Genomic DNA, 23,180 nt, shown 5'->3' on the forward strand with positions numbered 1-23,180 from the left:
AGTCATGTGAATTCACAAAAATGCATTAATATAATACATGATAAAACTATCTTTGCAAATTGGCTTTACTTATATATTAAATAGTAAACATACTGGATCCAAAAACTAGTTCAAAATAAACAAATGAATAAAATGAAGCATTTAAGCTTTTGGACAGCCTTACCATAGCTGCAAACTTCGTATCTTACCAAATACTGAAAGAAAAAAAACCCCCAGAAATTATTGAATAAAATGTTATCACCTGCCGAACAAAATTGTATTTTAGCAATGCAGAGCACTTTTTATTGTTTTTTTATTCAGAATAATTTACTGTTAAAACATGGCTTAAAGTTTAAAAAAAAATAATTATGATTGTATAAAACGCAAAGCATAAGGGTTTGCTAAAATACCACACCACAGCTTGCAGGGAGGAATGTTTAAAACAAAACCTCAACAATTTATTTAATAGAATCAATGTAACAACATATCTTCTTTTTAAAGGACTTCCTTTTTCATTTTATCATTTAGAACTTTTTTTCATCGGCGTAATATCATTGACGTAACGTAGCGTAAAGCAGTGAGAGGAGACTCAGGGATTATCATAAACCATCATAAACCACGGGAATCCTATATATATATATATATATATATATATATATATATATATATATATATATATATATATATATATATATATTACCTTTATCAAAAGCTCATTTTTTCATAGCATAGCCACTAGATTAGATTATAATGTATGTATTAGAATTCTCCAAAATAAAATTGCTGGCCTGCATTTGAATCATTTTATTAAAGCATGATACCATCTCGACAGATAGACAAGCATATAATAAGTCATATAATAAGAGTGAAAGACTAAGTGCACATTTTTAATTGATGGAAATATACATAGAACATTGATATCCATGACATTGCACCGTTCGTGGTTTGCTATTCATATTACTCTAAATCATATTACGTCTGCTATGATATCAGTGCACGGTAATGTGTAAGGTAAATTTTGTTGATTAAGATAATAAAATACTTTAATTTTCTTTTCTGTAATTTATCCGACTAAATAAGATATGAAAAAAGTTGTGTAATTTGCAAACATAAGCTTCAGAGTGAAAAAAAAATCTGTTACCTGAAGTTCGCTGCGAGGTGATATTTAACAGTGCCATTTTTGATGCATTTTGATCCTCTCGAATTTTTTGCAATGCTTCGTTAACTGAAATCGTAAACAAAGCTAAACTACCTTCGACCTCCTTCATTGTTTTATTCATTTGTTGCAACTGAAATCGGAAAGCGTCGTTTTCGTTTTCGACTTGGTTATATTTCTGCTGCAAATCAAGAGTTTGGTTGTTTAAAGTGCTCGACATATTTTCACTTTTAAACATATTAAGTTGTTCTTTTTCTCTCAGTTTTTCTTGAATATCCATTAATTCATTATGAAGTTTAATGTTATCGTCCTTTATTATCTTCTGTGTTGCCTCCAGTGAACCTACTTCCTTGACCACGTCACTAAGCCTCGTCTTCAAGTTCTCACTACTGTTCTTTCTATCTAATGCATCCATTACTAAGTTCTGAATTTTTTGCACCATTGAAAATCGCACTAGACTCTCCTGATTTAAAATTTCACGCAATACACTTGACTCTTTTACAGACGTTGTACTGGACAACAATGCTCCTTTGTATAAGGTACCATTTTCACGTAAACTTAAGTGGCCATGTGTCACGTATATAGAAAGTCAGAAATATATCATCTGTAGACTCGTCATTTCAGCCTAGTTTAAGATTATGCTGGTGCTGGTCTTAGGGTCTTCTCTACAACTGCACACCAAAGATTTCTTTATGTCCGATATAGATTTCTCTTGCATAAATAAGAAATATAAGATAAAAGTAATGCTGAATAGCAAAGATTTGTCTAAGATTATCTCTCTCTGAACCATATGTTTACTGATATGTATGTATGACATGAAAAGCAGTTGTAATGTTTTATGTTTAATGCCTCTAAATATCAGAGATTTAGTTAGCTATATTTTGCTTTTGATGTTTCCTTTTCCACGCTCAAGAGCAGAACTCTAGGTGTTCTTCATAAATTATAGTACAAATATATAGATATACGACGTTTAAAATATTTCAAGGATTTCAGCCTTTTTTTTTCAGATGTACCGTTCGTGGTAGCGTAGAAGTAAGATGATCGCTTCCAGATCGTGAGGCAACGGGCTTGATTACATTTCCCGGTACCATGTCAAATAAATGATGGAACATAAGTAGTAACTGTTCTTTCGCAAGAGCCTAGCATTAGACATTAAAGTCATCGGTCTAAACAACCGAGGTCCCGTGTCATGGTAGGCGTTTACGCGACAAAGAACCCTCACTGCTCAATGATCATAAGTACTTAGTAAAGGACTAAATTTGAAGCCCTTCACCGATATATAGTGACATCTCAATGAGTTAGAATTTGTCACAAGGGACGCAAAACAACAAACAAACAAAATAAACTTTGAGGTCTATTGCCTCTTGGTAGAACCCACTACTAAAAGTTATAGATTGATTGTTTATTGTTTACCGCCGAGTGTGCAGTCTTTTAGCTATATATTATCGACCACAAAATTATATATTCGATATAAAGTTATAAAGAAAATGAATTTCATACTTACTAAAATTTAAATAGTGGTTATAAAATCCATTATTCTTTAAAACTTCCTTTGAGTATCGAAAGCTCAACGCTAAATTAATCGAATTCCTAAAAAGTGTTGAAGACACAGTGTGTATATTAGTTCTTGAGACTCAATTTAAAATATGTAAGAAATTAGGATACAATTTCACACGAGAAACTGTCGAATATAGATGTAGACCTTTAAGCCTGAAATGTGCTACATCTATGGTAGATATCATTTAAATCAGGCTGATAATTTTGGTCGTCACCACATCAACGTCATTGATATGATAGGTGTAATTTAGCTACAAAGGCACTCGATCCCAGTGTAAAAACGCCTATTGAATCTGCATAATTGATCTCCATAATGTTGTTGACACCGTGTTGTATGATAAACAATTATCATTGTTTCAGATTTCATGTACAGCAGGCAGGGCAGATTTCATCTTCATTTGATCATTCTTTGTTTTAAACTGTCAAAATGTGGTTTATTGAGAAGGATCCTTGCATTGCTATTATTGATGACCTTTGCTTTTTGTCACGGTTGGAAAAAAAAACTCAGGAACGTCTGCCCTCAACAAAAAGTGTTCTCTAAACCTCTTTAAAACATTCGGAACATTTTCCAAAGATTAATTTCTTGAGATCCAGTTAAGATAGTGAGATTTAAAAAAAGAAACTAATAGTATTCAATATATGAAATGAAGAAGTTATGAAGTCTGGCGTGCAAAAACTTTTCATAAAATCATTATTGCAGTACGATGAATATTTTATATGAAAAACCTCTGTACAGATATTAAAGACAATGGGATTCTTATATCCACATTGGCATTTTTTTATTTGCTTTAGTATACATGTAAAAATTCTGCAAATCCGTTGGGGGGGGGGGAGGGTTTGCCCCCTCGATCTGCACATGCTCTTCTTTTTTCCTTAAGCGGAGGATAAAAATTCTCTTAATTAGTTTTTTTTTTTTAAAGTGGACTCCGAGCGAATGCAAAGGACCCAAGGGTTCACTCTGATGCTAGACTGTGTCCGGTGAAGCACCCTAGCAGATTCTAATTTGTTGCATGTGTTTTATGTTAATTTTGTTTTTTTTTTAGTCTGGAAACGAGAGAATATAAATAGCAGTATATTTAAGATATCTGATTAAAAGTATTTTGAATATTTCTTTTCTATCCAAACTATTTGACATTTTAGGCAATACTCAGCAGAATTAATGGTCATATATCTGAAGATTTTGTTGACGGAGTCGATGATTCCCAATGTTATCCACATTGATACATTTAAATTGAAGGAAAACTCTGATGTCATCGTGGATGATGTCAACATGCAAACTAAGCTTGATACGGTGTTTGAGGAAAGAAAAGAGTAAAATTGTTGAGTGTGCCTCTGAGGTAGATTTAGAAGAAGGCTGGGATGAGTAATTAATCATTCAAGATACCGCTATGGAGCAACTAGTTTTCTCGAAAGGATGTTAGGGATCCACCCCCCCCCCCACCCACCCCCAGACAATCTGTATATGATTTTTATATGCCATTTAATCTAAAATATGCGTGAAATATTGCAATGTTAATTCAACACTTAACTCAACATTAATTTAACGTTAAAAACGTAAATCCATGTATATGCTCGATTGTCATTAATAAAACGTTAAATATTTAATATTTAATTAATGTCATTTTAACGTTAAATGAACGCACAATGAAGGCACAACTGGCTGTGTATTGACAATTTATCTTTTAAACAAGTGCACAGAGAAACGTATCAGTAATTATAAACAATTATAGTGTTGGCGTTGTCAAACAACAAACAAAATAAATATAGAAAATTGGTATGCATATAAGATTTATTTCATTCTAAAAGGAAAATATGTAAATAGTTATATATTAAGTAAAAACAGCATACGACGAACGGGAAGGTCAAATGGCTAAGTTATTATTTTCATTTTGAACTCATAAACGTTGAGCGCCGTGCAAGTGCACTGTCAAAAGCTAAAATCAAAACGCACACTCAAATTGAACAGTTTAACAGTAGTAGCTGTTGAAATTCCTCTTCCATGAATTGTAACTTTCCCAAAAGATAATACAGGGCTTTTTGAATATAGTTCACATTTGCTGACGAGGCAGGGAATTTAAAAACTTTAATATATTAAGCTTATTATAACGCGCGTTACTCAATTTGATTTTACACACTGTTGCAATTTTGAGACTAAAAAAAATAAGAAGAAGAATAATTCAATGCTTAAATGTTTTGACCATATTCATTGGCGTCATAATGCTCATTTACCATTAATTCAATCTAAATTCCGAGCATTCGGGTAAGCTTTAGGGGGGACCTATGTCGTTCCACGCCAGAGCAGTGGTATTTGACGTCCCAGTAGTGGCCTTCTTTCTATCGCGTGTGCACTTGACTTTTGCACTTATGTACAGACATGGTGTGATAAATACATATTCAAGCAGTCAGTCATAATGAAATAGATTGTGCATATAGACCATAGACCTTATAAACAACAACAACAACAACAACAACATCATCAAAAACAACTACAACATAAATCTCAAAAATTTTCTGCAATTATGAGGTCATTATTATTATCAGCGTAATTTCTTTCAAATACAAATGTGTAATAAAAAGATTTTTTTCTTCTAAGAGTTCTCTTTAATGCGATACATTAAAAAGTGCTGCGAGATTAATTAGGTGTAACTTACACTATGTTTCAAATCATTTTTGTGCTCTTGATAAACATTATGACAGAAAAAAATGTCTTTAATTTGTTTTATTGTTTTGGCTCTTTCTTGGTGTGTGTGTGTGTGTGGGTGTGTGTGTTTTGTTTACATTTTTGGTAAAATTGAAGCTGTCAAAAAAGTGACCATTTCTAAGCATCATACAGCGTTTTTGCACACGCTGCAGAATGAAAATAAGCATATCAAACTGTACTTTAAATTACTTCAAATATTTTTGAGTTATGACAATGGAAGACATTAAAATTAATAAATGAAAAATAGAACACACAGAGAGATTTTTTGGGATATAGCCTCCCTCCCTTTTAATGTACCTATACTATTGTTTATTCGAAAGTGTTAAAACTCTAGTTTCGGAGTTTATAATATCGTCCTAATTATCTGCGCTTATAATATCATTTGAACTTTGCCTGAAAATCTTCTTTAGAGGACAAAATTTCCTATGAATATCATTTGAAGAGAAGTGAACTGACAGTGAGGCAATCATTCCGGTATTTATGGAGTGCGAAATGAAGAAGGAATCTTTTTTTTTTAAGATAAAAGAATGTTTTTTTTTTTGTTTTTTTTTTTTAAAAAGATTGCAACAATATTATGCAAAAATTAATTAAATCAAAACACAGTAGGTTTAAATTATTCAAATGCATTACCTAATGGCTTGAATGCCTTTCATTCATTTTCAAAAAAGATAAATATGACTTAGGGTCACGGGCCTCTTGAATTTTTATAGATATCGGTATATATTCCATTAATTTCATTACGCATATATGTATGTTACTTTCCTCTATTTTCTTTTAATCATCATTTTCGATTGGTAAAGATTTTTCCCTTTATCAATGGAAGGATACCAGACATTACTTAAGTGATCTTCAAAAAAGGGGGCATTGAGATTTGTCCATGTACAATATTTGAACCACCATCCAGATCCACACCGAGACCCGCATCTGTGTTGGTTGTCGTGGTCAAATGTGGAAAATTTCTCATTCACTATATTGTAACCTCTGAAAGCATCGGCTGCAAGGAATATAATAATATCTTCAATTAATAAAAAAAATACTTTACAATTTGATACTTAAAAACCAAACGTTTTGTCCGAAAGATTTTTATTTAAAAAATTACAACATATCTGTGTTGTAGAGAAAACTGATAACAATATATTTTTTACTGTGTTTATATTATACCATTGATGCATTTGTAACATTCACTACACCTTAATCATTAATAGAACCATAGCTACTCACTGATGCTTCCTATTTTTGTTCCTAAAGACAACCTGTAGCCATCAGCCTCAGAAGAGATAGAAAACTGGTTGTACTTTACTTCATGATCCTGGTTATTTGTACTTTTCATTTTTATGTATAACTCGTTTTGGAAGGTAGTGGTCAATTTATGAATGACATCATTTCCTTGATAGAAAAAGATACATTTATTTAGTTGTATTTATCTAAAAATGGAAACAAAGAAAACTGAAAACGAAATAGACAAGAACACCACTATAAAAAATACGTATATTTTGCTTATAGAATAACGAGCTGAATTTGCATTGGTGATAAGTGAATAAATGTAAACATATTTGATGTTCTTTTTTATCTGACATAATTGGCTTTTACCCCCCTTTAATCCTTACGTTGACAGTCCTATGTGATTTTATCTTTTATTACCAGTAAAATATGCATATAATTGTAAATAATTTATTTTAAACTCATTGTCAACGCTTTCCTAAAAAGTTTAAAATTGAGAGGAAAATTAAATTAGATACATTTAGTATAATTGACATTGTACATCTACATTGTTGCTTGCTGACATCTAAAAAGTGAATCGTTAAAATTACCATCTACAATATTATTAGCCGCCTCAAAGCTGGCTTAAGCTCTCTTAAAAAGGATTTGTCTCTACCACAGATTTTTGAACTATTTGAATGAACTTTTTTCTTTGAAGATCAGTACAGGAAGGTATCTTAATTAGTTTAAACAGGTTATTGCTAAAGCGATACCCCCCCCCCAAAAAAAAAAAAAAAAAAATATTAATAATATTTCTCTAACTTTGTTTTGATTATAACTAGATTGATATATTTGTACGAACAATTGCATTGATTAAATATTCTTAATGAAATATTGCTAAATGTTTGTCTATTTCTGGCAAAGAGATTGTACCTGCTGGACACGTTTTTTTTTTCTATTAGGGTGGTTTTATACATGTATCAGACTGTATCAAAGGATGAATCTCTGTTATTCAGTTTACTGAAATGTGACTGAAAGATTACTGAAAAGTGACTGATTGGCAGATCCCGGCATTCAGTCACCTTTCCAGATCTTTCAGTCACAATTCAGGTGACTGAATGACAGGGTTTCATCCTGTGTATGTTTATATACATGTAACTGAGACCTCTGTCAAAGTATGATATATATTATGTTAACTCCCTGTAGCATCCCCTAGTTCAATATATATGCAAATTATTAACTTACATAGTACTGTGTAAAATGTAAATTGTAATAACGAACAAGAGTAATCCTTTATACTGTAAAAAGTGTTAGTCTCTTGCGTTCGTATTGTACATCTAAATCAGGATAAAAAGAAAAATTTTGCTTCAGGGTTAAATTTATGCCTTCAAAATCGATACATAAATATGTTGGATATGTTTGTGAACATGTACCTACCAAGCCAATAATTTCCATTAACATCCCCAAAACCTCGTTTATATTCATCCCAGGTGGTGTTGAAATTTACACGGGGATTGTCTCTATTCCTGTGCTGAATAACCTAAAATATGATTATATTTCAAATACTAAGAATACCCTTGAGAATACCATTCTCACTGAAAAGAAGTTGAAGTAATAAGTATACTATTAAAAGGTAGCTATAAAAAGTCATTGAACACATCATTTCTGTATCTAAAAAAAAAAGAAAAAAAAAACAGGAATGTTGAGAGTTATCATCAGTTTTATCTTAAGATATGATATATTACCGTCCAGCCACCTCCAGTTAATTCCATGTCACACAGCACTTGGACAGAAGTAGAATTGTTGACATTTCTGTAAGGGAATATTTTGTAAATTCCAGTCTTCTTTATACCACAGTTGTAGATGTCGTAACAGTCAAACGGAACACTGCAATCTATAAATATATTCCAACTTCCCTAAATATCTATGGCAATATTAAATCCAGTATAAATTATCTTGATATTTCTTTGTTTACAAACGTGGAAAAAACTACAAGGAAAGAAACGTTGTGTCAAATCAAAGAAGAACGAGAAAGGCTTCTGTATGATTGAAAGTAGGATATTATTTTAACATCGACCACGTTTTCATATGCACATTATACAAGTACAAGCCCTGAAGATCCCTGATTTAAAGAGTGCGTTTCCTTTTCCTTTCTCTCCAAAAATCTTGTAATTTTTAAAGACTGTATTTTATTTAAATTTTTCCGAGAATTTCACGCATGTTGAAACTCACAAATTGTCATTTTGGCTTCACATGAATGGCCTGATAATTGACTTCAGATTGTCATTAGCTTTTTATATTACTTGTTTAATGAAATTGGAATATTGGATTAAGGAACTTGGAAAATGTCAAGAAGGTTAATGGAACCATTTCATCTTCAAAAATGCATGTGTAGCCTACTGGTAGGGCGTTCGCTTCGAAATCGGGAGGGCCTAGTTCGATTCTTTTTCGCCGCGCCGCGTCAAACCTAAGACCTAAACAAAGGTAGTGACTGTTCCTTCGCTAAGCGCCAGGCACTAAAAGTAAGAGTCACGGGTCTTTCGGATGAAACCTTAAAAACCGAAGTCCCGTGTCACCGTAGGCATTGGCACGATAAAGAACCCTCACTGCTGAATGACCCTGAGTGCCGAGAATAAATCTAAATTTGAAGCCCTTCACCGGTATATGGTGACGTCTCTTTCTGACTGAAAAATTCTAAATTGGGACATAAAACAACATACAATAAATCAAACAATTAAAAATGCATATCAAATTATCCGTACTTTAAGACAGTCCGTCCTTCAAGTTTAAAAGTTCAGTAGTTAAGTTACTGAAAATGCTCACGTAATACTGTTAAATCATAAATTTTTGTGGGGGTTTAATTTTGGTTGTCTTCGAGGTATGAAAAGACCCATGAGTTCATGCCCCCCCCCCCCACCCCACCCCCCACCCCCCACTCAAATGCAAAATTTCAAATGCAGAACTTCTTTAGCTATGAAATCAAATCTCCAGTAACTAATATTTTTTCCTTTAACCACGAAAATTTAACCTCACAAAAATATGTGATTTTACAGTAGTCTATGAATTCACAAGGTATGATGGCCGTTCAACAATTACGCGGAGTTCTGCTATTATCTACTCTTACAGTTGTTAAATAGTAATACAATTTCACAGAAACATATTTCCTAAATATTACAGAAATATTTTGGTAATGTCTTTCGATAATAATAAATTTCTCCAAAATAATATTCCTCTTTTGATACTTATTAAATTTCTATGATTCACGAGATTTTTGACATTTTCTCGAAAGTTTCTTTTTCTTGTTCCTACCGTTCACGGTAGCTCAGTCGGTAGAGCGTTCGCTCCATGATCGGGAGGTCGTGAGTTCGAATCTCGGCCGCGACTGACCTAGTCGATAAAAATGGATAGCATCTGTTCCTTTGCAACGCGCTCGGCACTTTGAAGTGAAAGTTGCGGGTTCTTCGGATGAGACCTTAAAAACCGAGGCCCCGTGTCACGGCAGGCGTTGGTACGATAAAGATCCCTCACTGCTCAATGACCCTGAGTGCCGAGTAAAGGTCCAAATTTGAAGCCCTTCGCCGGTATATTGTTATGTTTCTATATTAGCAAAAAATTCTAGAATGGGACGTTAAACTACAATCAATCAATCAATCATTTTCTTGTTCTATTAATTTGTATTTAGATTTCTGACGTAATATGTGAAGTACTAACAGAAATGTTGTGATTTTTCTTTCGATCCCTATGAAAACAACTGCAAAAATGACGTCAAATGATTTGACGGAGCAACACACTTTTGACAAATTATTTGTAATGATCGGGAAAACTCCTACATAGACCCAACATATGAATGATGAAACATGAATATTACCTACAAATTTCAACAAATAACGAAGGAGAATTTCAGAATTTAGAACCTCAGTAAAAGATAATGTGGGAGGGAACAGAAGAAGGTCATGAACGTAAACTTGATCAGGACTGTTACTAACGTGATTGAGAACGACGTCTCTCAATATTTCAGAAATATCTGTAGTTATGCAGTTAAAAAATTTAAAATAGAACATACATGTAACTTTACCAGTTTTAACATACATGAAGGTTTACTAGTATACAAGCTGAACACGAATTTTATGCTGAGTTGATAAGTTAACCCAAACCGTCTTCAGATGTTGAGAAAAATGAGAGCGCAACATTTTTATGATGCAACTTTTGAAATAAGGCCCACTATTGAAATAATTATTTCAATAGTGGTTAAGATACTGCCGACTCGACGTAACACAACTAAAAATCAATCAATTATTAAAGGCAAGTTTCTAGCATTTATGTTATAGAAAGTTCATCTTTGCTATTAAATGAGGAAAGTAAAGGCTCAGTTGTAAAAACTTGTGGAGAGGCTTTCTGATGGAAATTTGAATATATATGCTTTTAAAAAATGAGGACAGAAAAAAATATTTGTTTATAATCATTTTTTACCTAGTGAAACATGAATTATTTTTGCTTTCAAACTTTGTATAATAATTGAAATGCAACCAAAAATGGCCTCCATATCACACTGTAATTTCAATGCTCTCAACCTAACGTTTATCCGCACCGTATCTCTTTATATAGCATTATCACCCATATTCACGGACTTGCGTACACTACTAAACTTAGAAATAAAACCAAATTTTCAGCCCGTTCACACAATGAAAGCAACGCTTCAGGGGAATTAACTCAATCAGTAGGAGTTTTTCAATACTAAGTGTAACGTCAATAGTGGTCACAGATATAAAACCATTATTGAAAAGATGACATTGGGGAACAACGCTCATCTGAGTAACTTTGGCCTTGCTGTTTTTCACCTGATTCCTCCCCCCCTCTGTTGTACTATTGTGGCCCAGCCCTACGCCTAGGGGTCATGATTTGAACAATTAGAATCTACACTACCCCAGAATGCTTCCACATAGATGTCAGCTTTTCTGGCCAAGTGGCTTTTGAGAAGAATTTTTTTTAAAGATTTTTTTTCTGTATCTTTCAATGCTAAGCATGGTTCCCTATTGTGGCACCGCCCTACCTTCGGGGGTCATTATTTGAACAATTTAGTTGTATAACATAAGTTTCAGCTTTTCTGGCCCAGTGGTTCTTGAGAAGATTTTTAAAGATTTTTACTACATATTTCAATATAAAAATTGGATTCCCTATTGTGACCCTCACTACTCCCGGGGGTCATGATTTGAAAAATTTAGAATCTACACTACCCCAGGATACCTCCATATAAGTTTCAGCTTTTTTGGCCCAGTAGTTCTTGAGAAGATTTTTTAATGACCCTACCCAATTTTTGTTTTTTTCTTGATGATCTCTTCTTTGAAGGGGACTTGGTCCTTCATTTTAACAATTTAAACTCCCCTTTACCAAAGGATTTTTTGTATACCAAGTTTGGTTAAAATTGGCCCAGTGGATCTTGAAAAGAAGTTGAAAATGTGAAAAGCTTACAGACGGACGGACGGATGGACGGACGACGGACAATGGTTGATCAGAAAAGCTCACTTGAGCTTTCAGCTCAGGTAAGCTAAAATATCTACTGTTGAAATGATATATCAATAATGAGTTTTATATCAATAGTGGTTGCAACATTGCAACCACTTTTGAAATAACACCGTTAGGCCATTATTTTCACATTTAAGGACAGATGATAGAAACATTTTTTTTATCAACAATTTTAAAAATAACAACCCAAGTCATACATTTAACCGCACAAATTGTATTTTGCATTCAAATTTTCACAATAATGGAATTTCAAGAGACAAAAATTTGTATGGAGCTTGAGATAAAAGATACCACAGAGTCGGACACAACTGTTTCATATTTGGATATTTTACTTGAAAAAGACGTCAATGGTAATCTAACAACCAAGCTTTATGATAAACGTGATGACTTTAACTTTCAATCGTCAACTTCCCCTACTTATGAAGCAATATACCTTGTCAGCAAATACAATTTATCATTGAGTCAAATGATTACTGATGTTTCTCTTACTAATTGTTAGACCATTATTTACACACTGAATTGTCGACAAATTTTCCGTTATTTCCCGATCATGACAAGGAGCACACGGCGGGTGTGACCGGTCGGCAGGGAATGCTAACTCCTTCATGGCACCTGATCCCACCTCTGATGTTTTGGAGGTATGTGTTTCCTCTGCTCCTATTTTGTATTGTTTAATGGACTTTTAAGCTTGAATACTGTTCGCTATCTCCATATATTTCACATCGAAGTTAAAATGGACGAATACAAAATTTCCATTTTATCTATAGAAGGAACAGAAGTATGCATACAATATCGAGGGGGGTGTGTGTGTGGGGGGGGGGGGGGGTGGGGGGTGGGTGGGGGGGGTGGGGGGGAGGTTCTCACACACTCCTTTGTTTGAAAATATCAAAGAACTATAAATATTCCATTTATATTACAGAAGATTTGAACATACGTCATTGTTAGTTCACATTTAACAAGAATTGAAATTAAAATTTATTAAATAAAAGTAGATTTCAATGTCAGTTGAATTTTATATTCAGGTATGAAATATGAATGCCTATGTTTGAACTACATGCCGGGCACGGTGGCATAAAAATTACATAAATAGAAAACATACTAAGAGTCAATTTTTAATATGCAAACACGAATTAACAAATTAGTACTTTAGAAATTCAATGGACTAATTATATCTGCAATGTATCCTATGTTTCATGAAGCTCGAATAGCCTGTGTCGCAAACAAAAAAAAAGAGAAAAGACAAGACAAGTAAGCTGAAAGGGGGCGTGGTAAAAAAAAATGCGCTTTACATTTGAAAACTCTGATAAAATAAAATTTATATAACATTTTCAAAGCAAAATATATTTTTCCACTTTGAATTTTTAATGTGCCATAGTATTTTATCGTCCCAAGTCTGAAAGACGTTTGAGAAACGTTATTTAGTGAGAAAAGTGGAAGGGGTGATTTTCCGCCATAAATTCAAAACGGCTCGTTTAGAAATATTACAAAAAAAATTATGAAGATTATTTTTGCAACCAGCTACATAAAGAAAGTATTTTTTCCCCCAACATTAAACGATAGATTTTTTTTTTCATCAGAAATATTTAAATTAAAAAATAAGCATTTTACAAGGCTAAGACGAACGATAGTTTTTTTTCAGTTTAAGGTCTTCAAAAACATTTATGTCCATATATACATCTACAAAATTACTTTATTGGTGTGCTTAATGGTCAAACGAATAAGTTAATGAAGTTTGACAGCCAGGCAATCCCACTATTTTTTTTTTTTTTTTTTTTTTTAGAAAATCATGGACTTTATAGTTGGTTAATTGAAAATTTCATCTTCTCGTAAACAGTTAAAGGGGGTGGGGTTGGGGGGTAACTTTTGGAAATTCGACTCGAACGATTTTGTCCAAAATGTGCATACACATAGTAGATATAGTCATATATACAATATACAAAAATTACGAAAATTAAACGATCGGAATTTTTTGGTTGATGGGTGTCTTGTACATCCTGAAGAACCACTGGGACAGAAAAGCTAAAACATATGTTGAACCTTTCTGAGGTATTGAAGATTCTAATTTGTTCAAATCATGACCCCAGGAGTAGGGTGAGGCCACAAAAAGGGAATCCAAATTTTACATTGAAATATGAAGGAAACATCTTTACAAACCTTCTACTCAAGAACCACTGGGCCAGAAAATCCGAAACTTATGTGAAATCTTCCTGGGGTAGAATAGATTCTAAATTGTCTAAATACCCCTGGATTATGGCGGGCCCTCAATAAATATTACAAGGAGAAAAAACTGGTGAAGAACATCAGGGTCAAACTTACTCAGGTGAGTGTAGTGACCCATGGACCTCTTGTTGTACTTTATTACATGAATCACCTCCTATTCCATACATCTGATGAAGATTATGAAATTTCGACAGAATTAGGATAGATTAGATCTAATGTTTAAATATAAATTCATAAAATGTACTTTTATCCTAGTTGATAAATTGGTAAACATTAATCCTTATATTTATTCTTATAGTGGTTGTTGTTGCAATAGATCTTTTTTGACATTTCATTGAGGTAAAACGAGTCGTTTCTTGTTTTTAACAAACATTTTTGCTCATCAGCATTCAATAACGAAAGAACTTTTACAAATAGAAGTTTTGATAAATTTACATCTCGAAGTGAAGAATTGTGTCAAAACCGGAAGAGCCGGAAGAGCATACCCGTTGATAAAGCATAAGGTTATCTTATGGGTAGTATTCACCACACGTATTAGATAAATTACTGTAATCGGCAGGGCAGAAGATGAACCACACTTTTAGTACACAAGATATTGATGTGTTGACGGACGATCTTTGCAGTAATTAATTAACAGGGGTGTCGAAGTATACTTTCTTGTAATTCATTTCTTTTCAAAGTTTCTTTTTTTTTAAAAAAATATTTAAACGCACATATAAACTTAATTTCACTAAAATTCTTTTTCCATCTGCTTCTTAGTTCACCTGACAGAAATTAGTGGCTAATAAAAGATCTTATTATCAATTTATTAATTTACAGCACAGATGACAAATATTTTCAGTTTTCTATGGTAAAGAAAAAAAAAAGAACAACTTTGGTCAGAAATAGTGTTTGCCTAAGTGTGACTATATGCTTTCTCTTAATCACTGCGTTGCAATGTTGGCGATTGTTGATTAAATTGTAAACAACCACGATATGTATGCCTTTTTGGCCAGAAAATTGCTGTATCGTCCTAATAGCATTCTTTCTCGACAATTTATTTTGCTCAATTAAGAAACTAATTAAAAAAGTATTAAAAAAGAGGACATTAGTTTTATCTATACAATTTTAAGAGTAGAAGTAAAAAGATATATATATTCCCTGCAAATACATTTGGAGGAAACATGGTTATGAATGTATATGTGTTTTGAGAAATTATTCAATAAAGAAAACCAAGTTGAATTAACGTTTTTTTTTTAATTTTTGAAAGTGATAGATTCACACATGCATCGGCAGCAAAAGATCTCCAGTTAGTGTGAAGTTTTATAATTAACAACTGATTCGATAAACATACATGTGCTTAGGCCTATTCAAATTTACCCATTTCCCCAGATGGAAAGGACGCTGGTAAGAGTTTCATTTGTTACAGAGGATTAAACATATGATAAATCTTATGCTCAGAGAAAACTTGTTAAGAAGAATAGAACAATAGTAAATGAAATAAGCACACAAGACGTCCCCTTGCGAGTGTTTCAGGCACCAATAACGAATCCACTGTAAAACACAGATTTTGTGAAAGATCCTTAAAATCAATCAATAGGAAGCATATTTAGAATGCTTGTGGTGCAACGATGTCAGGTGACCGTTATACATGCACTACAGCTGTAATTAATTTTAATGAAAATGCTAAAAGTATTTCGCTGCCTTGGATTTTATTCATTTTCCTTGTTGAAAATATCTTATGAATAAAAAATATTTATGAAACATTTCGCAAATTAGTGATGAGATTAACTTAGACAGAAACTTTTCGAGTGTTTAAACTATTCTTGGAGACGGTGAGTGGGGTTGGGGGTGGGGTGGGTAGTGAGGGGGGGGGGGGTGTTGTATTAATATTTATAAAATCAAAGTAGGGGAATTTATATACATGATGTTTAAAATTAGGCTATACAACTTTAATATATCATTTTCACTGAAATCGCAAAAGCCTTATTAACATAAATAACTTTGTACTTCTGCAAGTAATACTTTAAATTGTAGCACTGTGATAATTTCCAACATAGTTCTTAAGAAGGAAGAAAAGGCAATTTTTACCTGACTGAAACAAAGAAGAAACTAACAGCTGTGTGTTGGAGACATTTTGCTCCTCACGGATATCATCTAATGCTTCATCGACGGAGATTGAAAGGTTCCAAACTCTGCCTTCAATCATTTTAAGGCGAGAGTCAATGTTAGTGGACCTTATCTCTTTCTCCATTTGATGTAACTTGCTTTCAATTGCATCATTTTCCTGTGAGAGTGCACTATATTGCTCTTTCATAGCAAATGTTTCATTTCTAAACGTAATTTCATCGACTTTTAGCTGCTCCTTCATTTTGGAGTTTACCAATTTAAGTTCCTCATTTTCTCTCCGAAGAGCTAGGAATTGTCTCTTCAGAAAATATATCTCCGTCTCATTCAGCGTATGAATGTTTGTAATAGTGAGGTTCTGATTGTCGCTTATTCTGTTATAGATGCCACTCAGTTCCTTTCGAAGTTCAACATTATCTTGTTCAAGTATTTGATCCTTTGTTTCCAATGCCTTTAATTCTTTTGCTAAATGAAAGAGCTTCTTTTTCAATATTTCAGTGTTGTTTTTGTTGTCTATAGCATCCATCACCAAATTCTGAATTTTTTGCACCATAGAAAACCTCACCAAAGATTCTTGGTTAAGGATATCCCGTAAAATATTGGATGTCTTTCCAGATGTGGTACTGCGAAATAAGTTATTTTCCTCGGATGGATCATTTGCAGGTAATTCAAGGTATCCAAATGTCCCACGAATAAAGAAAAAGATAAGTGTAAAAAGTTGTGACTTTTCCATTCTCAGATGAAAGAACATTGCTAAAGCATTCTAAAATGTTTTGATTGTTTTGAGTTTATATTAAAAGAAGGCGGGATATCATGGAATTTGATCACGTGCTACATGTCATAAATAACCATGCCTAACTTTACTTCAATGAAAGCATTTGCTTTTTTTTAATTAGGATTTTTTATGTCTCATAGTTTTGTTAGTGAAGAGTTTTAAATACTCTTCACCCCTATTGAATAGTTCGTTATGGATTTTTAAATTCAATCTGTTTTTCGATTTCTCTCGCAATTTTCTTAGCTACAATTATGGTTCTCATTAGATACTGAAATCTACTTTGTTTTCATTTCTAAAAGAGTGCAATGGAAAATACATATAAAACAGACTCTATGAACACTTTCTTTGTTGTTTTTCTCCTTTATATTTTACCTTTATGATTGTGAGACTAAACGGAAATATAACTTTTGGTAGGAAAATACCATACTATCTTCTTGAGATCAGAAATTTTTATTTTAACAAGCTTGACAAAGTCCGGGCAACAATGAAACGTACAGTATAAATGTCAAAGATACTAAAAAAAGAAGAAAAAAAGTTAGTGTTCGACTTGATATTCCAAATAATCAAAATAAGATTTTTTTTAGTCGGAATCATATTGTTTTGCTTTTAATTTATATATTTACAAGCATCTTTGGAATCTTTGAGTAACTGAAAGAAAAGTTAATGAAAAATCCCTCTGATACTTTTATTTAAGATATCGATTTACAATGATTAATTAACCCTTAAAAAAATCTTCATTAAAAAGGTGCATTCAAATTTTCTTTTATTCCTTCGAAAATTTGACGCATATCAAATAAAGAGCAAATATCTCATTCATCAGACTAAAAGACTTTTTTAAAACTTCATCTTTTAATGACAATTTGTTTCTTTTCTACATGTTCTATGCAAACTCATTAAAGTCCTGAGTTATATTAATACATGTTCTTTTTCTACAAACATTTTTTTTCGATATTTTAATAGAAACAAGTAGTACATGTATATTATCGTTTGAAATACATTACATTTTAAAGTATGCAGCTTATGCTAATTTATGCTAAATTTGTTGCATCTTTGGTGTCAAGAATGGCAGACGAAAGGCTGACAGGGACTTGTATTCATTTCAAGAAGCATTTGATAAAAATAAATCAGCTTACCTGTTTATGAAATTTTAATTCCTTGTAAATCACATATACATTGTAATATTAACTGTAATGTTCAATGAAAGATAGCGTACACCATCCATTATATCACCATTGACGTTCCTAGTTTCAAAAAAGAATTACTTTGAATTCCTAATCGTTTGATGTTTTCGCGAGAAGCTGTGCTATGTAATTAACTTATCACTATAATTATTACAAGAAATATGAAAAAGATACATTTTATGGGTTTGCACCTATAAGTAAAGTGCTCATAAGCAAGATAAAAGATATCTCTTATTATTTTAGCCCTTCATTTCTTCATTTCACACCTCGTCCTTAGCCTCCTGCGGATAGGAAGATTGTTTCTATTTAGAAAAAAAGAGTTCTCGTGTAAAGAATGATGCAAACTTAGTGGAATGCTTAGATTACCTGGAAAACAGGAAAATAATGCAGCAGAAATGATCAGATTGTATATGTAACATGTCATAAAAAAATAATGATAAAAAATGGTGCATAGCTAAAATTAAGTGTTAGCTTTATGGCTGATTACCAAAAGGCCACTAATAATGAACATGTTCACTTTTTCTTGTGTCAAAATAAATTTTGAATATGGCTAAAAATGTTCTTAAAACACAATTATTGTGTCAAATATCGCCTTCTGTGTATTTAGCAATTTTATAAGTTACCTGTACCTGTCCATAAAGTCAAAAAACCCTGTTATTCATAAGAACAATGGATTTTCTCTTTACAAAAGAAGCAAAAGTAATTGTGAGGCAATGTAAACGCCATTATAGCTGGCATAAGAACCAAATTTAATACTATTTTATATTTCTTCCCAGAACAGACCACGGCCAATTCACTTTCGTTACAACAAACAGTTGTATGATCCACAAAAGATTTTAATAAAGTTTAATCTTTAAGATTTAATTTATATTCATTTTAAACAAGGAATGTCCAATGAAAGTTAAAATCTTTATATTTACAAAAAGGGTTAGAGCAATGAAACTCAGTTCCAGAGAGAAAAAAAAGACACCGTCTAGAAACATATTTGAAGGTAAGTTTCAGACTCTGAAGAGAAAATATTACTACGTATATGCTGTATTATTTGTCTTAGCTTTTTATCTCTTCATTTTTTCCTCACCTGTAGAATCCCCTATGTTTAACTTATGGATATTGAGAAAATTAAAGCGTAAAAAAAGTTATAAATATTGAGCTTATTTGTTTTTCTTTTTAATAACTTTTGGTATGTATCAGCCATTTTCCACCACGGAAAATGTACAAAAGTAACTACGTATCAATGAACAGAAATTACTGTTGCCAGCTGAATAAATGTAAATTAAAAAAAAGTGTTTCATCAATAAATCATCGTGACCTAACAAAATGTAATTAATGCTTTATTTGAATACAAATTGAGTAGCAAAACGCATATTTAAAGTAGATCAATACTCGCACTACGTCACTAACGAATAATAAAACAGGAACCACACTTATGATTTCCGAGATGTGATTTTTGAATTTTTTTGGTTTGACTTTTACTTGATAATAAAAATATAGTATAAACGACATTTCTGTGGATGAGTATATGCCGATATCATGGACCACGAGTATTCTACATGTATGAAATTGATGCTACAGACAGACTATTGTCGGCGGACAAGTTCAAGCTAACACTGATAATTCGCAAAAAAGGAGTTGCTACGATTTGACAGTAACAATTTTTATTACTTCAAACATTGCAATATTTATCTTGCATAACAATTATCACAATAGATGACCCCCCCCCCCCCCCTTCAAAAAAAAACAAAAAAAAAAAAAACCATCGCATTGAATCACAATGCAAATTATCTTTAGAATGCTAGTATATGAAAATAGTTGATTCACTTGCAACACACCTATTTTCTTTAACCATATTATCCAGTGTGTGAGAAGCAGTCGATCACTTATGAATCATTGACTCTAATTTACTGACAAGTGTTTTTTTTTTCTCTCTGTTTATGTAAAACAAGAAAAAAATTAGGAACATAGGTATAGAGTGTGTTTTATATTTTATTTTAAATATGTACAGCTTTGCAAATACAAATGTTCACTCAAACTTTAACATTATTATAGTAAAATGTGGTAACATCTTATTTTTGGAAGTGCCGTGTATAGAACGACCTTAATTCTTTTTGAGTAAAGGTCGACTTGCAGATTACTCAGAGTACTTCAACTAAACAAATTTGGCGGACAAAATATTTCCTAAGATGAAATATTTAGATTATAGATTCATAAAACGAGGCATATTTTTTGTGTGATTCCTTTTTTAATGTCCCTTCGAGAATTTTCACTTAAAATGAGACGCAAACATTTGCCAGTGAAGGGCTCGAAATTTAAACCTCTACTCTTCACTGAGGCCTTTGAGCAGCGAGGAATCTTTTTTTCATGCCAGCACCCTCTGAGATACGGGACCTTGGTCTCATGCAAAGGACCAGTCTCCACGTCACAGAGTAGAATCGATTTCCTGACATAAGGATAAATTCCTTACTCCGCGACTCTAAAAACGCTCTCACCACTGACGAGGAATATCCAAATAAAATACCGGTATATAAAAGTCTATAAACTAAGCACGGTGATTTATTTTTATTATTTATTTCTTAAGAAGACAAGCAAATATGGAATACAATCACACTGTTGATACTCCAGACAAAAGAATTCGTGATTTGTGAAGTTACAGCTGAGAAATACTCTTGTTTCTCTGTATCTGAAAGATAAAAAAAATATTTTGCATAAAAATATTAAGAAGCCTTTAAAATATAATATAATTTTGATTCTTAAACACATTCTATGACAACATTATTTACAACTTAATTTCAGACACATTTAAAATCTTTGTGCAGAGACATCATATTTGAAACTAATCAGCCATTGTTCCCGATCCGACATATTCTGAACTTTTTATCACCACAAGTTTTCATATTAATTTTTTTACTTATCTTTCCATCTTGTTTAGTATAATCTGAATACATATTTACATGAGAAGGTTCCCGGTTTTGTGAGAATCATTAAAACACAAGACTGAAACTTAAAAAAAAAACACTATCGACTTCCAAAAGTTCAATTCTTTTCATTTGTTAAACTTGTTACTAAATCATTTCTAAGCAATTAGTAAATTATGATTTATTCCATTCAAAAGTATCATTACTACGCCTGTGACCAGCGGAGACTTTCAATTCTCTCCTACAATTTTTCCTATATATTTTAACTAGAATAGATGGCCGCTCCTGTATGGCGGCGGCTAGAACTATTCAAATCCTCACCCAAAATATTATTTTCATTGTTATAATTAGTCAGCCATTAAGCGATCGAGGGGCAATATGAAAACCATCTATCCTTCTGTGTTCAGTAATTCAGAAGTGAAAAAAGAATAAGGTAGATTGCACAATCAGTATGTACTGGTCCCAGTGACAAAGCAGGTAACATTATTGTCTTTGTTTGTAAGGCTTATTATCTTAATTGTATTTTAGAGGAACTGAGATTTAATTCTACAAATGGTAATCAAACTAATACCCATAGCACCCTTTCTAAGGAGGAAATTCTTCTAATCGTATGTCAGTGTTGAATATTTTTAATATTCCCAACAACCAGAATGAATTCGAATTACCATATATATATTGATTTCCGAAACTTCATAAAAATCATTACAAAGATACATACCGGGTTGCAGTAAATGTTCTACCAAGCCTCTTTCTTTACTCCCCACTAAAATATTATCAGCAGTGAAGGAGAAACTTCAGGCGTACTGTGCAACAATATATTCGCGAAGTGGTGTAAATCAGATGTAGGTACTTAAAAAATCCAAGGAACTTTTGGAAGATATGATATCACAAAATTTAACCAAAATCAATAATATAAAACGACTTTTCAATTCAATATACAACCATTCCCGACGATAAATTAAAGTGCAGGCTTTCTGATATCATTGACAGCTGCTTTGTCAATGAAAATAGAACTCGAAAATTTACTTACCTTGTCATTGGTCATTTGCAAAATTATGTTGTTAAAAAACATTCCGATTGTATACACAAGTACTTTGAAGTTAATATTAAAAAGTGCTTGAGTTTCTGATTGACAATATCTATGTGGTTTTTGGAGACACTCTATTCCCTCTAGACAGTATTTCTTTGAGCATTTTATTATTGCGTGATTGTTTTTTACCCATCCAAAATAGTTCTTTCTGTATCTTTTGATTTACCACTACGTTTTTAAAATAAGCCATTCCTGATAAATAAGGTCCTGAAAAAGAAATTGTCTTACATGATTAATCTATTCCACACTGAATAAATTATATAATGGTTGTCTAAAAATTTTGTAGACTGAGCTTATATCTTAGTCAGAGATTAAAGTATCTCTATATAATTTTCTACGAGGTAAAGTGTGTTGGTCGATAAATAATGAAATTTTCACATGAATACTTAAAAACAAAAAAAAAAAACAAACAAAAAAAAAAAAAAACAAAAAAAACCAAAAAAAATCAAGTAATTAGAATTACAGTTACCACCCAGCCACCCAGAGCAATTTCCGATGCACAAAAAGAAGATAAAGTCAATTGTTCAATTCTTTTGGGAAATACGTATACACAATTGGCATTCTCAAATAATTTAGCTCATCATAAAGACTTTATATATAAATGTGAACTATCTTAAGTGATATAATTTAACATAAACATATAAGAACAGAGTATAACCATGTTCAAGTACTTGTATACAATAACAATGATTTTAATAAATCCTATATTTTTTAAGGTTAACGTTCTTTTTCGACTTTTCAGAGGAGTTGCACAAGGTCACCTTGAACATGAATTATGTG

At 32.3% G+C, this 23,180-nt stretch overlaps 1 protein-coding gene across 1 annotated transcript; it reads right to left on the reverse strand.

Moving 5' to 3' along the window:
• Positions 1–4,473: 4,473 nt before the first annotated feature.
• On the reverse strand, positions 4,474–17,192 carry LOC133174468 (angiopoietin-related protein 7-like). Its single transcript, XM_061309591.1, has 5 exons — positions 16,407–17,192; positions 8,339–8,487; positions 8,031–8,133; positions 6,615–6,779; positions 4,474–6,387 (listed from the first exon to the last, which is right to left on the reverse strand). The coding sequence occupies exons 1-5, from the start codon at positions 17,173–17,175 to the stop codon at positions 6,158–6,160; spliced, it is 1,416 nt and encodes a 471-aa protein (XP_061165575.1). The 5' UTR covers positions 17,176–17,192; the 3' UTR covers positions 4,474–6,157.
• Between the last annotated feature and the right edge of the window lie 5,988 nt (positions 17,193–23,180).

The sequence above is a fragment of the Saccostrea echinata genome, unplaced genomic scaffold, assembly GCF_033153115.1.
Source record: "Saccostrea echinata isolate AGI-Se365-2 ecotype Australia unplaced genomic scaffold, CSIRO_AGI_Sech_v1 ptg000058l, whole genome shotgun sequence".
Taxonomy (NCBI): Eukaryota; Metazoa; Mollusca; class Bivalvia; order Ostreida; family Ostreidae; genus Saccostrea; species Saccostrea echinata.